This window comes from Vulpes vulpes, chromosome 9 (assembly GCF_048418805.1).
Source record: "Vulpes vulpes isolate BD-2025 chromosome 9, VulVul3, whole genome shotgun sequence".
Classification (NCBI taxonomy): domain Eukaryota; kingdom Metazoa; phylum Chordata; class Mammalia; order Carnivora; family Canidae; genus Vulpes; species Vulpes vulpes.
The window spans coordinates 23,616,083-23,637,563 of NC_132788.1; the positions used below are offsets into that span (position 1 = coordinate 23,616,083).

General features: G+C 40.1%; 1 protein-coding gene and 1 pseudogene across 4 annotated transcripts in view; one reads left to right on the forward strand and one right to left on the reverse strand.

Annotated features, from left to right (window-relative positions):
• Window positions 1-13,064: 13,064 nt before the first annotated feature.
• On the reverse strand, window positions 13,065-13,749 carry LOC140594052 (thymosin beta-4-like; annotated as a pseudogene).
• Window positions 13,750-20,333: 6,584 nt separating this feature from the next.
• MSRA (methionine sulfoxide reductase A) overlaps window positions 20,334-21,481 on the forward strand; it is a 426,469-nt gene continuing 425,321 nt past the window's right edge. Inside the window, exon 1 of one of the 4 annotated variants that reach the window (XM_072719626.1) lies at window positions 20,334-20,427. Coding sequence is in view for 2 of the 4 variants with exons in the window: in XM_026007825.2 (XP_025863610.1) it covers window positions 20,697-20,832 (136 nt within the window). In the remaining 2 variants the exon portion in view is untranslated. Of the gene's footprint in view, window positions 20,428-20,499; window positions 20,833-21,119; window positions 21,194-21,481 lie in introns of those variants that run through there. The other 3 variants (XM_026007825.2, XM_072719623.1, XM_072719628.1) reach the window with 3 other exon arrangements.

Here is a 21,481-nt window from a genome sequence, read left to right on the forward strand (position 1 = left end):
TTGAATAACCATATCGTACACCTGAAGTTAATACAAGACCAGTATGTTAACTATACTGGAATTAAAAAAAGATATGGAAATAACCTAATTGTCCATCAAAGAATGAATCATAAGGAAAATGTGGTAAAAGTGTACAATGGAATATTACTTAGCCATAAAAAATAATGAAATCTTGCCATTTGTGACATGGACAGATCTTGAGAGTATTTTGCTAGGTGAAATAAGTCAGAGAGAGAAACAAATACTTTATGATCCCACATAAATGTGGATTCTAAAAAACAAAACAAAGAAAAGTCACAGAGGATAGATTGGTGGTTATTAGAGAGTAAGGGGTTTGGAAGGTGGTGAAATGTGGGGATTGGGTTAAGGGTATAATGACAAATGGTACCTAGACTTACTGTGGTGTTGTTTTGCAGTGTATATAAATACTGAATTATTATATTGTATACTTGAAACTAATACTACATAGAAATTTTACCTAAAACATGCACATAAAACAAGGAATATAAAAGAAGGAACAGAAAGAAAGGAAAATTGCCTATATTTTTGCCATCCAGACATAACTACTGTTAACATCTTGATGTATATTCATGTAGGTTTTAAAAATTACTCTTGTGGCACCTGGGTGGCACAGTCAGTTAAGCATCAGATTCTTGGTTTCTGCTCGAGTCATAATCTCAGGGTCATGAGATCGAGCCCCAAATCGGGCTCTATGATTAGGGCAGAGTCTACTTGAGATTCTCTCTCTTTCTCCCTCTGCACCTCCCCTTCATGCTTTCTCTTTCCCTAAAATAAATAAATAAATATTTTTAAAAAATTTTCTTTCTCTCTCACACATGCACACAAACACACCTACATTTAAAAATAATGAAACTCTAACTGTATTGTGGGAAAAAAACATACTTTATCCTGGGGGCAAAAGTGTCCTGAAGAAATATATTGTTATTATTTTTTAAAATTTTATTTATTTATTCATGAGAGACACAGAGACAGAGAGAGGCAGAGACACAGGCAGAGGGAGAAGCAGTTCCCATACAGGGAGCCCGATGTGGGACTCGATTCCGGGTCTCCAGGATCAGGCCCTGGGCTGAAGGTGGCGCTAAACCGCTGAGTCACCTGGGCTGCCCCCAAGAAATATATTATTAACTAACTGAATTATCTTCTTACAAGTAGTTCTGAATTATTATTAATAATTAACAGTCAAATAAGTTATCTGATAATCAGGCTTTTAAGAACCTATGTAAATCAGCTTTAAATTATGTAACACTATATCATTCACTATTTCACTCATTTGACATACAATTACTGACATTCTACTGTGTGTCTAGAGATGTTTTCTGGACAGAGAACCAGACAGTCCAGTTTATTAAATGGGGAAAACTTGACAATACCACCTTTGGCCTCTGGGTGAACTTAATGAACTACTTACCAAATGACAGGTCTGCCAAATGCCCTCTCAACTTAAAAAGTTGGTGATTCAGTGAATTTAGAGTTATGCCTTCTCTCTCCTCCCTCTTCAACTTCACTGATTAGAAAAACGGAGACATTAAAACACTAGTCAAAGATCACAGAACTGGTTTATACAAAACTCGTACTATAATCCAGGCCTCCTCTTTTTTATTCACTCACTTTGCCATTTATCCATTTAATCATCAAATGTTTATTAGGTCTCTTCAATGGTAGACCAGGGCTGGGCTTGTAATGTCTTAATATAAAAACAATAATAAGAAAGTAAAAGCTGTTAGACATTGGGCACTATATGAAGTATTTTCACTTGGATTATCTTGTTTACTGATCACATAATCTTAGCATGCACTTAGAGAAGAAAAGATGATGTTGACGAATTGTAGTAGTCTCAAAAAACATTTTGGGGTCAAGGGGAGAGATGAATGGGCAGAGCACAGAGTTAATTTTTAGGCCAATGAAAATACTCTGATATTATCATGTTAGATATATGTCATTATACATTTGTCCAAATTCATAGGAATGTACACCACCAAGAGTGAACCCTAAGGTAAACTATGTACTTTGTGTGATTATAATGTATTAATGTAGATTCATCCTTGGTGAAAAATGTAGGATTCTGAAGATAATGGGGAAGGCTGTTCATGTGTGGGAACAGATGTATGGGATCTGGGAACAGATGTATGGGAGATCTTGGTACTTCTCTCTTAAGTTTGTTGTAAACTGAAAATTGCTCTAAAAATATAAAGTCCTTATAAAAAACATTCTGAGGAGATATCTATATTTCCCTATTCATTGAAGCACACTATTCACAATATCCAGGACAAACAACCTGAGGGTCCACTGATGGATGAATGGATAAAGAAAATGCAACCCATACTACACCTGAAACTAATATCACACTGTATGTTTAACTAACTAAAAGTTAAATAAAAACTTGGGGGAAGAAAAGAAAAATAAAGAAAATGTAGCATATACATACAATGAGATGTTATCCAGTCTCTAAAAAGAGGGAAATTCTTTAATTTGCTACAACATGGACGAAACTGGAGGTCATTATGCTAAGTGAAATAAGTCACAAAAGGACAAATACTGCATGATTCCACTTATGTGAGGCATCTAAAATAGTCAAACCATAAAAGCAGAGGGTAGAATGGTGGTTTTTAGGGGTTGAGATCAGGGGAAAATGAGGAGCTGTGGTTCAGTGGATATAAAGTTTCAGTTATATCAGATGAATAAGTTCTAGAGATCTGCTATACAACATAATGCCTGTAGTTAACAGTATTCCATTGTGCGCTTAAAATATTATTAAGAGGGTAGATTTCATATAAAGTGTTCTTACCATACAAAGCCAAAACCAAAATAAAGGGACATGAGAAATTTTTTGAGCCTTTTATTTTATTTTTAAAATTTTAATTTCAATATACTTAAAATATAGTGTAATATTAGTTTCAGGTATACTGTATAGTAACTCATTAATTCTATAGACTATTCAGTGCTCATCATGATAAGTGTAGCCTTTAATTCCCATCTCCTATTTCACCCATCCCCCCACTCCCTCCCCTCTGGTAACCATCAGTTTGTTCTCTAAGAATATGTTTCTTGGTTTCTCTCTCTCTCTTTTCCCCTTTGCTCATTTGTTTTGTTTCTGAAATTCCACATATGAGTAAGATCATATGGTATTTCAATTCCTCTGACTTATTTTTCTTAGTATTATACTCTCTAGTTCCATCCATGTTGTTGCAAATGGGAAGATATCATTCCTTTTTATGGCTGAATACTTATTCCATTGTGTATGTATACCACATTTTCTTTATCCAATCATCTATTAAGGGACATTTATGCTACTTCCATAGTTTGGCTATTGTAAATAATGCTACAAATAAACATACAGGTGCATGTATCCCTTTGAATCAGTGTTTTCATTTTTTTTTTTCCTGGTTAAATACCTAGCAGTGTGAAAACTGGATAATAGAGTAGTTCTATTTTAAAATTTTTGAGGAACTCTGTATTGTTTTCCACAGTAGCTATAGCACTTTGCATTCTGACCAGCAGTGCACGAAGACTCCTTTTTGTCTTCATCCTCTCCAACACTTGTTGTTTTTTGTGTGTTTGATTTTAGCCATTCTGACAGGTGTGAGGTGGTATCTCATTGTGGTTTTGATTTGCATTTCCCTGATGATGAGTGATGTTGAGCATCTTTTCATGTGTCTGTTGGCCATCTTATGTCTTCTTTGGAGAAATATCTGTTCTGTTCATGTTTTCTGCCCATTTTTAATTTTTTTAAATTGAGTTGTATTAGTTTTTTATATACTTTAAATCTAATCCTTTCAGATGCTTGGGTGGCTCAGCGGTTGGGCACCTGCCTTCAGCTCAGGTCATGATGTTGGGATCCGGGATCGAGTCCCACATCAGGCTCCCTGTGAGGAGTCTGCTTCTCACTCTGCCTGTGTCTCTGCCTAGTCTCTGTCTCTCATGAATAAACAAATAAATCTTTAAAAAAATAAATCTAATCCTTTATCAGATAGGTCATTTGCAAATACCTTCTTCCATTCAGTAGGTTGCCTTTTAGTTTTGTTGATTGTTTCCTTCACTGTGCAAAAACTTTCTATTTTGATGTAGTTCCTGAAGATAATTTCTTTACCAAAAAATGAGTTGACTAGATATATTTAAATTCCTCTGCTCTTAGTCTATCTCCTAGAGAGAAATTTATATCTAAATAAAAAACAGAATGGAATAATTTGGGCAGAAGGTAAAAGTTTCCTTTTAAGTCTAAAAGATTACCAGTAATCTCCCAATATCCATTACCTACTTCTTAGTCAATAACTCCACCTCCACCCCAGGTTGTAATTGGTCCCATGATATAAGGTAAAGATGACCATGTGTGGCCATGTGACTAGGTGAATGTCAAAAAGATTAGAATAGAAGTAATATGTACAGTTTCTAGGTCATGACCCTAGAAGGAAGAGGCATAATCTCCTTTTTTTTTTAAAGATTTTATTTATTTATTCATGAGACAGAGAGAGAGAGGGATGCAGAGACACAGGCAGAGGGAGAAGCAAGCTTCATGCAGGGAGCCTGATGTGGGACTCAATCCGGGTCTCCAGGATCACGCCGGGGGCTGAAGGCAGGCGCTAAACCACCGAGCCATCTGGGCTGCCCCGTAATCTCCTTCTTATCCTTCTTTCCTGCTGGCTGAAACTCAGGTGTAAGAGCCAGACTGGAGTAACCCCTGCAGACCAGGAGATGGGAGCTGCATATTGAGAGGAGCAGAGTGACCAGATAGAGTGATCCTAGGTCCCCAACCTCATGGAACTGCCATTTCACTTCTAGACTACTTATTCATAGACTAACACATTAGTGAGAGATGAACTTCTATTTTATTTAAGCCACTGTGGTTTTGAGTAGCTTAGTGGTTCTCAAGGTTAGCATACACAAGAATCAGCTAGAGGGCTTGTTGAAACACAAATTGATAAGCCCCACCGGAGAGGCTTATTTTGGGAGCACTCTGCTGGTAGCATTTCTAAGGAATTCCCAGATGATGCTGACACTGCTGGTCTAAGCACTAAACTTCTAGAATCACTATTCAAGTAGGTACCACACTTCCGACTACTCACTACCCTAGTCCTCCATAAACTAGTGCCTCTGGTGCCCCTGGAATGCAATGATATTCTCAACTATCTTCAGGTCACACACTGAATCCAAAATTAAGGCATAGATCAATATTAATTTCTCTACAACTATCATTGCTGAATCTAAAGAGATTTGGAACATACCAGAAATTATACAAAGAGCTGAAAAAAAAAAAACCCAGTATATCCAATGGCATCTAATAGAATCTGTTGGACATCAAAATCCAGATTTCAGGCTAGATAATTTAAATCTTCTCTTTGTACTAATCCATCATTTTCAGGATTATAACTGGAACTTTAAGAACACATTTAAAAAATTCTACATATTTTGTTGTCTGTCAAATTAAATAAGGCTCTGTTTTACAGTCGTTCATCTTCCTACACCAAGCACATCTTGAATAAGATCAGAAGCTGCTGAGAGGGTAAAGCATATGAAGCAACAGCCAAATGAAAATGATTTGAAGTCAATGATTGAAATTGAAAAACAAAAACCCCCACGGGAGGATCTCAAAGTTGTCAGTGGCAGCAGTACTCAGCAGACAATACAGGCAGTGATAAACTGAATGCTTGGGAACCAGAAAGTATCAAAAAGCTCTAAGACAATATGCAGGGAAACATTTAGGGATATAGCTCACATGTAACTCAAACTTCCTGAAGCCACACTAGCCTTCAGCAGCATCTGATAAGAGATATCTCTGAGTTTTTACTCTGGCAGCATCCCAGGTGACTTGTGAGCTTGTCTCAGCTGTCACTGGTGTCCCCCCACTGCCACCACAGATGCCACTCTCGTGCTGCCACCATCAGAGCATCTGACACTGCCAACCCCATGCTGTTGCTACTCCCTAGGGTTCAGGGGTCACCTCGTTTTAATTAGGTACCCCTATGGGTAGCCTGATGTACTTCATCTCTGAACCCCTCCTCTTTAAGGAACTCAGAATCAGAACCTTCAAGTCATGTCAGAATATGATTCAGGAATAGGTTTCAGCAGTGCACAGACTCTGGCATATAGGAAGCAGTATGTAATCAATAAATGTCCATTTTCCACTCTCTTGTCTACCACTAAGAATTCACCAGTGTCCCAGACCAATATACTCTCAGCACTCCCCACCCCTACTGCTTGTGAAATACCCTGCCCACCTTGGAAGGTAAGGCAGCCTGGATAGTCTTTTCTCAGCCTTCCTCGACTGCCAGGCTAGGTTAGTCCCCCCAGAGAATGACCTCATTTCACCCACAAACCTTTCCTCCACAGGTTTTATTGGATATACAGATGGGGGTAATAATAGCAGCATGTAGCTTACAGGTCTTTTGGTTTTGTTCCAGTTTTTCTTGGCAATGATTAAATAAGTTAATGTAGGAAAAGTGCCTGAAATCATGTCTGACACGGAGGAAGCCCTCAATAAATATTAGTTATGATTATTATAAACATCTGTTTGTGTGATCATTTGAAATCTGTCTTCTCCAGTAGACAGTAAGTTTTAGGAAGGCAGGGATTGTGTTCACTTTTTATTGGATCTCAACTGACTATTCAATGTCAAGGGCGTAACAAACATTCAGCCAATATGTGAAGAAGAAATACATGAATCACTCATAGCATCTCTTGAGCCAATTGCATAAGTCCCTCCAAAAGTCCTTTCTTACCCTTTCCCTTGTGTGTGTCCTGGGTGAATGGTTCTCCATGCAAATAGGACTTAGCTCTTATTTTCTTAGCTAAGTGTTCTCTAGTTAGTATATAAATTAAACTCCTTCATATACACTCATGTACACACATACACACATGCCACAGAGGCCCCCAAAAGATTCAAGTAGAATGTTTTTTTTGTATATTAATTTATTTGTTTACCAGCTTTCCTGAGAAATAATTGATATGCAAAAAGTTGCACATATTTAATAGATAAATCTGATGGGTCTGGACATATGTAATCACCTATGAAACCATCACCAGAACTGAGGTAATAGACATATCTACCACCCCTAAACATTTCTTGTGTCCAAAGAAGACATACAGGTGGCCAAAAGGCACATGAAAAGATGCTCAACATCACTCATCATCAGGGAAATGCAAATCAAAACTATAATGAGATATCACTTCACACCTATCAGAATGGCTAAAATCAAATACACAAGAAACAACAGGTATTGGCAAGGTTAAGGAGGAGAAGGAACCCTTGCACACTGTTGGTGGGAATGCAAAGGGATGCAGACACTGTGAAAAACAGGATGGAGTTCCTAAAATTTTTTTAAAAATATTTTATTTATTTATTCATGAGAGAGACACACTCATAAAGGCAGAGACACAGGCAGAGGGAGAAACAGGAGCCCTGCAAGAACCCTGATGTGGGACTCAATCCTTGACCTTGGGATCATGCTCTGAGCTGAAGGCAGATGTGCAATCACTGAACCACCCAGGCATCCTTCAAAAATTTTAAAATAGAACTACTCTATGACTCAGTTATCACAGTTACTAGGTTTCCTCCTCCAAAATACGAAAACACTGATTCAAAGGAATACATGCACCTGTATGTTTATTTGTAGCATTATTTACAATAGCCAAACTATGGAAGCAGCATAAGTGTACATTAATAGATGAATGAATAAAGGAGATATGGTATACACACACAATGGAATATTACCCATAAGAAAGAATAAAATCTTGACATTTGCAACATGGATGGAGCTAGAGAGGATTATGCTAAGCAAAATAAGTCAGAGAAATTGAAATACCATATGAGATCTCACTCATACGTGGAATTTAAGAAACAAAAGGGGAAAAGAGAGAGAGAGAAACCAAGAAACATGTTCTTAGAGAACAAACTGATGGTTACCAGAGGGGGGGGGGATGGGTGACAAAGGTGATAGGGATTATAGAGTGCACTTATCATGATGAAAAAAAAATTGATTAAAAAAAGTTTAAGGACACACACACAGGAATAAGGGAAACGATCTTGAAACCTGAGAGTTAAGAAAACTCAGGTTTGAATCCAGATTCTTCTTAGCAGCTCTGGTTGAGTTTCTTTACATATAAAACCATGAAAACAGGTGGTATCTGGGTGGCACAGTTGGTTAATCAATGGACTCTTGGTTTGGGCTCAGGCTGAGATCTCAGGGTTGTGAGATGGGCTCCCCCTTCTGGGTTCCACACTCCACACTCCTGGCTTCAGACTCCAGGCTCTACGCTCAGCGAGGGGTCTGCTTAAGATTTTCCTCTCTCTCTCTGCCCCGCAGTCCTGTCCTCAGGCTCTTTCTCTCTCTCAAATAAAAAAATAAAAATTTAAAAAACCTTGTGAAGACAGGTCAGAGTGAAGGTTAGAAACAGTGCATGTAAAGCTCCTAAATGGTGACTGGAGGTTAAAAAGTGCTCAACAAATATTAAGTATTGTTATTAATGTTATATCTATTTTCCTCTTAAAACTCAATGAAATAATCCATGCAATTAGTTGAAATGCTTAAGATAGTTTTGTATCCTCTACAAATAGTCCATAAATAAGGCCACATGGTTTTAAGTATGCAAACGTAGAGTGTCACATTAAGCTTTCTATTTATTCATTTATAAGGGTGTCTATACCTAGTTAAGTGGATTTTTATGAAAAAGCCAAAAATGTCTTATCTCAGTTTGAGTTTGCCTGAGGGTCCCCTCAGTTATTTGGGGGTTTAATAGAGAATACACGTAAGGGCTAACATGTCTTTTGGAGGCGACAAAGCCTTGCCTTTTTGTACAAGCTGTCCTTGACTTCATCTTCTCTACCTAGAATAGTCCTGGTGCATGGCCCATCCTATCTATGACCTGCAACTTCAGAAGCTGAGGGTCTGATTTTGTCTCCTGAAAGCCTCCATAGCTCTTTGTCCTGGGCTATGCTGCTGAGTACCCTTTGGTCTGCCTTGTGTGGTCCTGTGGCTGGCTGGGCACGAGATGTCTCCCTACCACACTGTGCACCCTTGGAGAGCACAGAGGCCTTACTCTCTGATGTTGTGTGCCATCCAGTTGGTGCCTTGCATCTGACATGAGTTCAATAGTATTTACTAACTGAATGATGTTCAGCAGAATCCGCATGTAGAGGCAATACAAAAAGTACACTTGAAGCAACACATCAAAAAAAAAAATCATTTAACATTTGTAACCGAGAAGCAGGTATGTTCTCTATAATTTAGTTAATGGCATACATCTTCCTTACATAACGATTGATTTCCCAGTTCTTACGAAATGAAATGTCTTTATGTATTACCTGACTTTTCAGGGAGTATGTTTTTCTTTCTGATTGTGTTTTTGTTTTTGTTTTTGTTTCTTTAGTATCCCTGGCACATAGATGGTTTATAAAAGAAAATTAATTGACAAAATAACTTGACACTGAAGTTTCTAAGCTTATAAAAAGGTTTCCTATGTAATTAGGCTCATTTTGTCAGTGATGTATACAATGTAATATGATAGCCCTTAGAAATTTAGTAGTGACACAATTTTATATAATCCTCTGGACAGGTCTTTTTCTCACCCTCTTCTTTGTTGAACACTAGTCCCCAAATTCTCAGATTCTTCTGCATCCATGTGGATGTTTCTTGGATTTCATCCCCACATTCATGCAAGGGTAGGAGGATGGGAAGGGACACTTGGACTTCTCTCTCATCCCTTAATCAAATCTTTTATATCATTTCTAGTCCACCTGGGGAAAGGTGGCTTAAAATAGTGTGCAGTTAGGAAAGCTGAGAAGGAGAATGAGACAGAGCCTGTGGGAAAAAGAGCAACAGCTCCTTGTTAAGAAACAGGATGGGGTTGGGAGGTTGGATGGTAATGACTGGATGAGGGGGGAAGGGAGCTTGTGTTGATGGAACCCTATTCTGTGCCGGGGCCATCACACACATTATCTCAGTGAGTTCCACACATGCATTTCAAGCACCAGTAAAATTGGACCAAACATTTTGGAAGCCAGCATACTTTGTCCATTTTCAACTTTGCCAAATAAGGGTCATAAAAGAACAACTGCTCTCTCATTACAATGTTTGAAGGAAGGATGTTCTAACACCAGAAAAGTCATAAGTGTATTATTTTAGAACAAAAGATAACTTTTTAACTTGAATATATTTAGTATTATGAAAAAATTATTACATTAGCTTTTTCCCCTCTAATTCTGCCCTTTTGTTATAGACTGTTACCATATAATATTTCATTTGTTTGCAAGATATCCTAAGAAATAGAGAATATCCCTTACTTTTAGCCAGGGTAAATACCTCTTCTACAGAAGGTATCATTTTATTTTATTTTATTTTATTTTATTTTATTTTATTATTTTATTTTTTAACAGAAGGTATCTATGCTTTGATAGATCACATGTAATGACAGCAAAATTTAAACAACATAACTCAGATGTAAGAGAAATGTTAATTGTCCTGTTTTCTAGAACTGATTTCATCTTGCTCTCTCATCATTCCTAATGGAGAAAAACACTTGATCTTGCCAAGTAAAAGTGTCTTTTTTTTGTGGTTTTTAGTTTTAAATTGCCTATTTGGGTAACTGCTCAGTTCTTTGGGATTCTCTCCGGGGTTTTTCTTATACCTTTCTCCTTTTCAAGATGGCATCTGGGTACTGGGAGAAATTATATGTCCTCCTGGTCTAATGGCCTCCTGTTGAGATGATTCTCAGCTTTGGCCTCTGTCCTCAGTATGTCTGCATTGGTGTACAGATATACTGAGGACTCCTGGCCACTGAGTTCCTACACTGCTGACACCGAGCAACTTTTGCTCCATCCTTTGGATATAGTGCTGGCTCCTGTTTGTGAGGACTTTGTTTTTGCATCTCGTCACAAGGCCTCAGGGCTTGGGTCTCCTTGCTCCAGCTCCAGGCTTTGTTGGGGTCATTGGTTCTGTTAGACCTTCCATATCCCTAACCCTCTTAGGAGACCTGGGAGTGCCCTCCTACTTTTCTATAGTCAACACAGTTGTGTAGGATCCTGTGAGGCTGCCTTCAGCTCTGTTGCTCCAACTTTGCATGCATACCACATTGTAAGCCTTGCCAAATGCAAGACTCTTCTGAGAGATTTATAGTCTCTCTAGACCACGACTTTCAATTTTTAAAAAAATTAATTATGAGCATGGGAGAGGCAGAGGGAGAAGCAGGCTCCCCGCTGAGCTGGGAGCTAGATGTGAGGTTTGATCCCAGGATCCTGAGATCATGACTTAAGCTGAAGGCAGACCCTCAGTCATCTGAGCCATCCGGGTGCCCCTAGGGTTTATTTTATGACCAGTCCTGTATGCTTTGGTTCTTATTATGTAAAATCAGTTAAGAAAAGCCCTTTATTTTTAAAAAAGATTTTATTTATCCATTCATGAGAGACACACAGAGAGCAGCAGAGACACAGGCAGAGGGAGGAAGCAGGCTCCCTGTAGGAAGGTCCTTGCCAGACTTGATCCCAGGACCCCGGGATCACAATCTGAGCGGAAGGCAGTCAACCACTGAGCCACGGAGGTGCCCAAGAAAAGCCTTGTAATTCTGATAAGCCTGGTTTTCAAGAATATTGTCTCTTTATCTCACCATGACTTTAAAAAACAGTTAAAAAAAACCAAACAAATATTTTTCATCTTATGGCCTTTGTGGGTCAGGAATTTGGAGGAATGTTAGCTGGGTGGTTCTGGCTCAGGTCTCTTATGAGGTTGCAGACAAGATGTCATCTGAAAGCTTGATCAGGGCTGAAGAATTTGATTCCAAGATTGCTTACTCACCTGCTGTTGGTAGAAGAACTCAATTCACCAGGTGAACTTCTTCATAGGGCTGATTAAAGATCTTCATTATATGACAGCTGGCTTCCCCTATAGGGAGTGATCCAAAAGTGAGCAAGAAGGAAGCTGTGCTGCCTTTTATGATTTAGTCTCAGAAGTTACATGCATCATCACTTCTGTCTTATTCTATCCATTTGAAGCAAACACTAAGTTCAACCAAAATGTAAAAAGAGGGGAATTAGTTCACTTTTTAGAGGTTGAAGAAAAAAGAATTTATGTACATGTTTCACATGTACCTTCACAGTAACTTATATATCTTTTCCGATAATTATTAAGTACATGCAATGTGCTACCTGAATGATATAAATAGTGAGTTTTATGGGAGAACCCAGACTGAATGAATAATCACTATCTCCTTGTGCAATCAGAGAAGGTTCACAGAGAAAATGAGTCTTGAGTTGGGTGGTGAAGAATAAAGTCAGAAAACCAGAGAGAATCAGGCAGGGATTGCAGTCAGTATAAACAGAATGAGTAAACTTGTGTAGGAGGGTTCGAGAGCCCTCAGATTACTCTATATTGCTCACTCTGGTTCCCTGTCTATCACAGTGGACTCTTAATCACAGTCCATGCTCCTGATCTCCAACACTCTCTTTAACAAAACTTGACTGGCCTGTATCTCGTGACTTCTGGGTCTGCTTTCTGAAGAGCAAGAGGCAGTTATGTAGGTGGATCTGGGCTTAAACATTAATGTATTCACTCTGCCCACATAGCAGAAACACACTTTACAAAATTTTTAAAGTTCAATTTAACAGTTTTTGAAATAAAGATACAGTTGTGAAACCATCACCACAATCAAGCTAATGAATATATCCATGGTCCTCAATATTTTCCTGTAAGCCTTTTTATCCCACCTCCCATCCCTTACCTGCATTCTCAAGCAACCACAGATCTGCTTTCTGTTACTACAGACTAGTTTGCATTTTCTTGGATTTTAAATAATTGGAATCATACAATTTTTACTCCTCCCCCCCCTTTTTTTTAGTTTGATTCCTTTCACTTAGTATATTGAAATTTTCCGTGTTGTTGAGGGTATCATTCATTCCCTTTTATTGATGAGTAGCATTCCATTGTAAGGATATACCACAATTGGTTTACCCATTCACCTGTTGATGGTCATTTGGGTTGTTTCCAGTGTTTGCCTATTACAATAAGACTGCTATAAGACTATATGCACACATGCTTTCATTTTTTTTCAGGTTTAAAAACTTTATTTGCATATTCAAAAAATTGTGCATTCCAATAATTAAAATCACTTGAACCAAAAATGGCACTCTGATTAAACTGCATTTTAACAGCCTGCAGGACACCTTGGGCCAGCTTGGTTTTTACTCTAGATCTCACTGTCCTCCCACCCAGCTTCTTCCTTCACCAACATGCAAGTTATTTTCCTTCCTTGCCAGTCCGACAGGCAGATGGGAAAGGGAGGCACCTTCGTTGTCAGTAGTTCTCAGTTCTTTGATGTAAAAAGGGGCAGCACAGTCATTTAAACTTGATCCAATCCCTTTGCATCTTACAAAGTTAAACAGCTAAAAAGTAAAATAAGAAGGCAGTGCTTGATGTTGGCAAATTGAACTCCAATTAAAAAAAGAGAGAAGGCAGTGCTTGTAGAATGTACAGTGCATATGGCAGCCCAGGCCTCATTACCATTCACCTGCTTGTTTCTCCTGTTCAATAGTTTATTTTGAAGGCAGTGAATTTTTCTCTTGCATTTCTGTCTTCTTCAATTTCGACTTATGGAATTTCTCAATCCCAGCCATATCGGGTTTGTCAGACATTGTTGCAGAGGAAGCAGAGTGAGGTGCATGAGCAAGCTGGAGAGAGGAGTGATGCGGTCTGCGCAGTGGTCTATGCCGAATGGGACCCATGCTTTTATATGAAATAGTTGGATCATATGGTGGGTGAGGGGTTAACAACTTAAGAAACTGATAAACTGTTTTCCAAAGTGATTATATAATCTTGGATCATTACCACAGTGTATGAGAGTTCCAGTTCCTCCACATCCTCATCAACACTTGATATGGTCAGTCTTTTATTTTATTTTATTTTATTTTAAATTCTTTTTTTTTAAATTTTTATTTATTTATGATAGTCACAGAGAGAGAGAGAGAGAGAGAGGCAGAGATACAGGCAGAGGGAGAAGCAGGCTCCATGCACCGGGAGCCTGACGTGGGATTCGATCCCGGGTCTCCAGGATCGCGCCCTGGGCCAAAGGCAGGCGCCAAACCTCTGCGCCACCCAGGGATCCCTATTTTATTTTTTTAATTAAAAAATATTTTATTTATTCATGAGAGACAGAGAGAGAGAGAGGGAGAGAGAGAGAGGCAGAGACACAGGCAGAGGGAGAAGCAGGCTCCATGCAGGGAGCCCAATGTGGGACTCGATCCCGGGTCCCCAGGATCACACCCCCGGTTGACAGCAGCACTAAAACACTAAGCCACCGAGGCTGCCCTGGTCAGTCTTTTTAAATTATAGCCATTCTGGTGAGTGTGTAGTGGCATTTTATTGTGGTTTTTATTTGCATTTCCCTAATGACTAATGTTGCTGAGTTTTTTTTAAATGTGCATGTTTGCAATCCATTTATCTTACTTGAAGTGTCTGTTTTTGCTCATTTTGCTCATTTAAAATGTGCTATTTCTTATTATTAAATTTTGAGGGTTATATATTGAGGGATATATATATATGTGTGATTTGTAAATATTTTTGATATTTTATGATATTTTTGATATTTTATTTTATTTTGACATTTTATGATATATATTGAAAAATATGATAAATATTTTTGATATTTTATGATATATATATATATATATATATATATATATATGATTTGTGAATATTTTCTGGCCACCTGGAGCTATATTTTTATTCCCTTAAGAGTATCTTGTGAAGAACAGAGTTCTTAGTTTTGATAAAAATGTAATTGATCAGTTTTCTTTTTATGAAGCACACATTTTGTGTCATATCTAAAAAATTTTTGCCTACTCTAAGGTCATAAAGGTTTTCTTCTATGTTTTCTTTTAAACATTCAGAAGTCACAACCTTTGCACCTTGACTGAAAATTAATCTAATGTATATATGTACATTTATTTTGAGACTCTCTATTTTGTTCTATTAATTGATTTGCCTCTTGTGGCCAATATCACACTTACCTGGCTATTGTAGCTTGTAATAAGTCTTCAAGTCAGGTAGTGAAAGTCTTCTAGCTTTGTTCTTTTTCATATTTTTTGTGCCTAAATGTCAGGTGTTGGGATGGTCAATTAGGATAACAAAATTGAAAGTAACAATCAAATCTTTACTCATTTACTGTAATACTGTAGGTAAGAGGCCAAAATGGAAAATGCTGGCTCCTGTTCCATTTTTTTTCCCATGGAATAACATTGGGTACAAGGGTCAGTGAGATGACATGCAGGACAAGTGGGGGAAATTATCTCTCTGCTGAAGAGCACTGAACAAAAGTTTCCTTTTATACGGGGGTGGGGGGGGGTGGGGGGTGGGTAGGGTGTGGAGAGGAAGAAACCTCTCAAAAAGTCTTTCAAATGGAGATGCCTGAGCTAGAAATGCAGATATGATTATGACTGTGGCTTTTGTAGGGTGAGGCCTAAGTCTGATTGCAATTCCCTCCAAGAGACTGCAGTTCATTAATTGCCTGTGCTATACTCCTAATAGCACCAAGTGTGAGGAGGGCAGCTTTCCCTTATGAGACCCTTTGGGGAAAGCTTTTGTAATTGCTTATGATTGGGCCTAAAAGATGACATGTAGGATTTTGGCCTGGAGGTGGACTCCTCAGTTTTTGGCTACTCTAGGTCCTTTGCATTTGCACTTGAGTTTTATAATCAGCTTGGCAATTGCTAGAAAAATATCTGTGAGATTTTCATCAGGGTTTAATCAAAACTATGCATCAATTTTGGGAGAAATGCATTTTAACAATATTTAGATGCTGAGCCTTCTGATCCATGAACATGGTATATCTCTGCATTTATTTAGATCTTTTAAGATTTCTCTTAGCATTGTTTTGTGGGTTTTGATGTACAGGTCTAGCACATCTTTAGTTAGGTTTATCTCTAAATACTTAATATTTTTTTGGATGGTATTTTATTTTTTAAAAATTTTATTTATTTATTCATGAGAGGCACACACACACACACACACACACAGAGAGAGAGAGAGAGAGAGAGAATGAGAGAGAGAGGCAGAGGGAGAAGCAGGCTCCATGCAGGGAGCCTGACATGGAACTCGATCCCGGGGCTTCAGGATCACACCCTGGGCTGAAGGTGGCGCCAAACCGCTGAGCCACCCAGGCTGCCCTCGGATGCTATTTTAAATGATGTTTTTAAAACTTCAATTTCCATTTTTTCTCTCATATATAGTAGCACAATAAATGTTTGTATATAGGTCTAGTATCCTAAAGTGTTGCTAAACCAACATATTAATTCTAGCAATTTTTCTGCAGATTTCATAATATTAACCTAAGCTATATGGCATTTGTTTAACAGCAGGCAGCAGACAAGGACACAGATAGTACAGGCTGAAAAGCTGGTGATCCTTCTTAGGCTGCCATAAAACATTTGATAAAATTGCTAACTCAATACCTTGGAAGGCCAAACACATGCTCTTTAAATTTGTAACTATAGGGAAAATGGTCAGAAGGATGATTCTCTGACCAATGAGAGAGTATTGCTGTTGCCTGCCTCCTTCAGCAAAGTCTTTTGCTGAAGATGAACTCAGGTAGAAGCTAGCCATTTTAAGAGATGAAGGGAAATACAGCTCAGCTAAGATTGGAGTTCTCTGCCTGCAGTCTGCAATACAAACTGATTGAGGGTGGCTATTTAGGGCCTTCTAATTTTGATAAGCCAAAAGTCATTATACTCCCAATAGCAGAAGATAAAACTGCAACCCAAAGCCCTTCTCAAAGGCCATTAGCAAAGTGTAGTCTGCCAGATGATGGAAGCCAAGTATGGAAGGCAAGCAGTGAAGATCATATTAAGGGGAATGCCTTTCCAACCAAACCTGCTGTTTTTGCTGGCTGCAAGGGCACTGTAATTAAGTTAATAGATACAGGATAGATGGGACAAACAGAGCCTAGTACATAAAAATGAAGAGTAATTAGGCATAAGAAATATGACTAGTTGAGGTCTTTAGCTGTGGTTATTTGTACAAGGAATTGTAAAAGAACGAATAAACCAGAAATAATTCCAGTTTCTTTCCAAGTGGAATTGACAAAAAACTACAAGTCTAGCTTGCTGATACCTCTATGCATTTGACCCTGAAGTAATGCATAGTTCCTCGAAGCTGCACCAGTAAGAAACTGGGAACAAAAAGATGTGCAGCCTTCCAGGAAGGCATGCTTGTTAACATACTCTTCAGATACAATTATGGAGGATCATGGAGAAGAACCTTCCAGAGGGTAAAGCCAGTAACTTCAAATGCAGCAAGCAGATGAATTCCTTCTGGAAAGCAGAAATGGGGTCTAACCAAGAATTTACTTCACCACTTGGGTAATCTGTAAAGTTTCTCTTTTGCAACATTTTGCTAGGCTTTGGACCAGTGACTACTTTTCCCCCATTCTTTTTCCAAAAAATTTTTCAAATTTCTACCTCATCAGGTATGTGGGAGAGGAGAGCACATACCTCATCTTTTCTTAGTAGGTCACTGTGTCATGAAGAACGATATCCAGACTTGTAAAGGACTGCACATCTTCAAACCATGGATGTAAGAGCCAGCTACAATAACTACTTAGAAATTTAGTGCTTCTTCCTTTGGAATAGGGTGTGTTCTGTTAGAAGATGGGCATATATAAAAATCTGGGGGATCAGAGGAGTGGACTCTGACAGAGTTGTCCACCAATTTACATTCTCATCTCCTTTTATTACTAGAACTGTTGAGTATTAGCTGGAAACGTGGTTGTCCAGCTAGAGAACTTTATCTCCCACCTTCTAGTTAGATGCGGTTATGCCACTAATCACGTCAATGGAATGAATAGTGCTATACATCTCAGGAGCACTGAGATGTATACCCCTTCCCTTTCTACCATTTTGCTGGGCTAAGATACAGATGTGATGGCAGGTTCTGGGATGGAGGTTATGTATAAGGATAGAAGCACTGACCTACCAGTCTTGAACCACTTACCTCTGGACCAGAAAAAAAAAAAACCAAAATTGTCTTGTTTTAGATATGCATAAATGCAGAGAACAAACTGATGGTTGTGAGAGGAGAAAGGTGGGTGATGGGCAAAATGGGTGAGGGGGAGTGGAAGGCACAGACTTCTAGGGATGGAATGAATAAGTCATAAGGATAAAAGACATAACATGGAGAATATAGTCAATGGTACTGTAATAGTATTACAGGTGACAGATGGTGGTACACTTGTGAGCATAACTAGGTTTGTTAACTGGTAGGTCTGAAACTCATGTAACATTGTATGTCAACTATGCTTCAATTTAAAAAAAAGTATCTTGTTTCATATATAGTATCTTTGGGTCTCTGTTAAGGCAAGCTAATCTGCATCCCAACTAAAACCTAGGCCTAAATTTGGAATATAATATTCCAAATAGTATTCTTATCTCTAAGCCAAGGGAGAGCCATTCTTGAACAAATGGAAAAGAAACTTTTGCTAATCTAAGTCAGGGTTTTGGCTCAATTAAGCCAATAGTGACCACTGGACACTTAATGTAAGCCAATTCAGTATGAGATATTATGGAAGGAAAGACATGGTCCTGTCAGCATTTAACTACCTACTTTTAGATTGTATGTAAAAGAGAAATGAACTTCTATTTTGTTTAAACTGCTGTATTTTGGGTCTTTTTTGTATCTAAGAGGATGCTTAGACTGCCTCCTAAACAACATACATTGTTAGAATTTGTGTAAAACCAGTGCACAATCACAAAAATAGCAAATCAGAGCAGTGTGTGCCTACTGGGAAATATGGACAAAAAAAAGACTCTCAGTGTGGAGCTCAGAAGGGACTAGGAGAGTCTCAAGAAAAGGAAGTCCTGGTGGTGAAAATGGCATCTTTGAAGGCTGGAATATTTAAGTTTCCCTTTCAACCAACCAACCAACCAACCAACCAACCTACCTACCTACCTTAGTGCAACTTTTCTTGCAACTATTCTGGTAAAAGAGGTAAGAAACTCCTGCTTTATGGGGGGGCGGGGAGCTTTGAAATAAACCAAGGTACTCTTCTTTTAAAAGTTGTTTTTTTTTTTGTAAAGCAAGTAACATAGGCAATGGAACACTTGAGAACACTGTAACAATGTAGAGCATTTTAAGAAAGTGAAAATCTGAAACAAAATAAGAAAGTGAAGACCATTACCTTGAACAAAAAACTGCAACCATTATTTTAATTTTTTTTCTAGTCTTTCTTCAGTGGGTGTACAAGTGGCAATACATGCATTTTTGTATATACTACACAGCATATATACACATACTGTCCCTCTGTTGTGCTTTTTCACTTAGTTTTTTTTTTATGAGTACTTTGTGACATGAAAAATCCTTCAGCTCTTAGTTGCTATTATTTCTAACATGTTTAATTTCATATAATCAACCACAAAACATAGAAAATCAATATGTACGAAAAGGCAATAATTAAAACACACACACACACAGAATATTCCCTCTGATGGAAAAGTGATCTTATTTTTTCAGCGACCAAGCGGAGAAGGGACACCTTGGGAGTGTTTTTAGGCCTGTAGAAACTACTTTGTATGATCTCATAGCGAAGACAAATAAAAGTAAAAACCGCCAGAGGAAATCTAAAATTACAAAATAAAACCTTTAAGCTTAGTGTTACATGTCTGACCACGTTCTACAGTACAGCAGGGCCAGTCCTCTGTCCTATTGTGGTCCAGACCACATTAAAACAAAAGGGTAACTCAGTTGGGTCAAACTCTCATATCTGGGGGTGCTCATCTGAAGTTCCTTCCCTCATGAGACTATTTGCCCATTCCGGGGGAACATCTGCGCGAAACCAAAATTTCACACATGGAACTCCCAAGTCACCCATCTGGCTCTACCCACCTTACTGTATTGGGTCGAAATTTTTGTCACAGGAACAAATGTCATCTCCCACGATTTGAGAAAACGACTGATTCAACAGCACCGTTAAATTCCTAGAGGCTGCGTTACCGGTGGCATCAGGGCCTTCTCCGTTTTCCTCCCTGCAAAATGGGTTTATTAGCGTGTACGGATGTGTGCGTGTACCGAAAACACCATTTTGAGTTATCTTCCCTGTTTTTGAGCTTTTTTTGAAAAAGTTGTGCTTGTTTTTATTTGGGATACTCAACTGTTGCATAATTTATCGCTGTAATGGCTTCGAGTGGGAAACAAACAAACAAAAAAACAAAAAACAACACATTCCAGTTGCCTGTAGAGCAGGTGGTCTTCTACCTTACTGGGCACCCTGAGCAAGTGCTAAGGCTGTTAAGGAGGCAACAAACTTTAAAATCGAAGGCTCGGCGGTATTACTGACTTTTGGCCTCTGCTGCTTCACGTACTTGGTTGCCGCAGTTAGCACATCTGTCCTCCGCCTGGGAACTCTGTACTGAGGCCGGCCCAGAAGTACTTGCTGATTGATGTAAGTACCCGGGGCCCGGCACCCCCCCGGGTCCCGCCCCCCCCCCCCCCCCGAGAACACGCCCTCCGTTCCAGCCGCTCGGCCCGAGCCTTAGGTCTCTATTCCGGGGCAGCAGCTGCCGCGGCCCGCAGCGCACGCGGCCTCCGCCGACCCGCACCCGCACCCGCACCCGCAGCGCCGCCCAGTGCACGCCGGTCCCGCCGCCGGGCGCCCGCTCAGCCCTCGACCCCGCCGTGCGGCTCTGCGGACCCTCGGCGGGCGGCCCGCCCATGCTCTCAGCCAGCCGGAAGGCGAGCCAGCTCTTCCGCAGGCTCTTTCCGGGCCCGAGAATGGGCGACTCCGCCTCTAAGCTCGTCAGCCCCCAGGAGGCCCTGCCGGGCCGGAAGGAGCCGATCCCCGTGGCGGGTAAGGGCCCTGGCACGCGCGGAAGGCGCGGTCTTCGGCCTGGCGCATGCGCGTCGGCGCCGGCGGCTGCGCGTCCCCCGCCCGCCCGGAGGAGAGCGGAGCGCGGGCCTCGGGCGGAGAGTTCGGCTGGGGTCTGCGCAGGCGCGGAGGGGCTCCGCGAAGTGGGGGGAGATGGCGAGTGTGTGTGTTGGGGGAGCGGGGGGGCGCAGCTTTTCCTTTGTTTGGCTTCTCTCCCTAAAGCTGCACGTAGCACTTTGACGGAATCTAGTGTGTTGGTGTCGCTCGCCTAGAGTGCAAGTGCCCCGGCGGCTCCAAACTGTGGGTAGGAAAAGCGCAGAGCCGACCCCCGCTCTTCTCGCAGGTGTGTGCGCGCGCAGCGCCGGCTCCTCGCCTCCCCTAATACTTCTCTGTGTGCGGTCCGCTGGGAGGCCGGGCCCTCGCGGCGACGCTGCCGCTGTGTGTTGTTGCTGGAAGCAATGGGATGGTGCACAACGATGAACACTGCAGTTTTGAAGTTGTGTCTCCGTCCGCCGTGCCGTTTGCAAAAATTACCCTTAGGATTGCATTAACCCTCCACTGACCGCCCGGCAGGAGTTGCCCTTGACCCCGCGCTCGCGGGCCTGCCGGTGTCCTGTCACAGGTCGGAGGG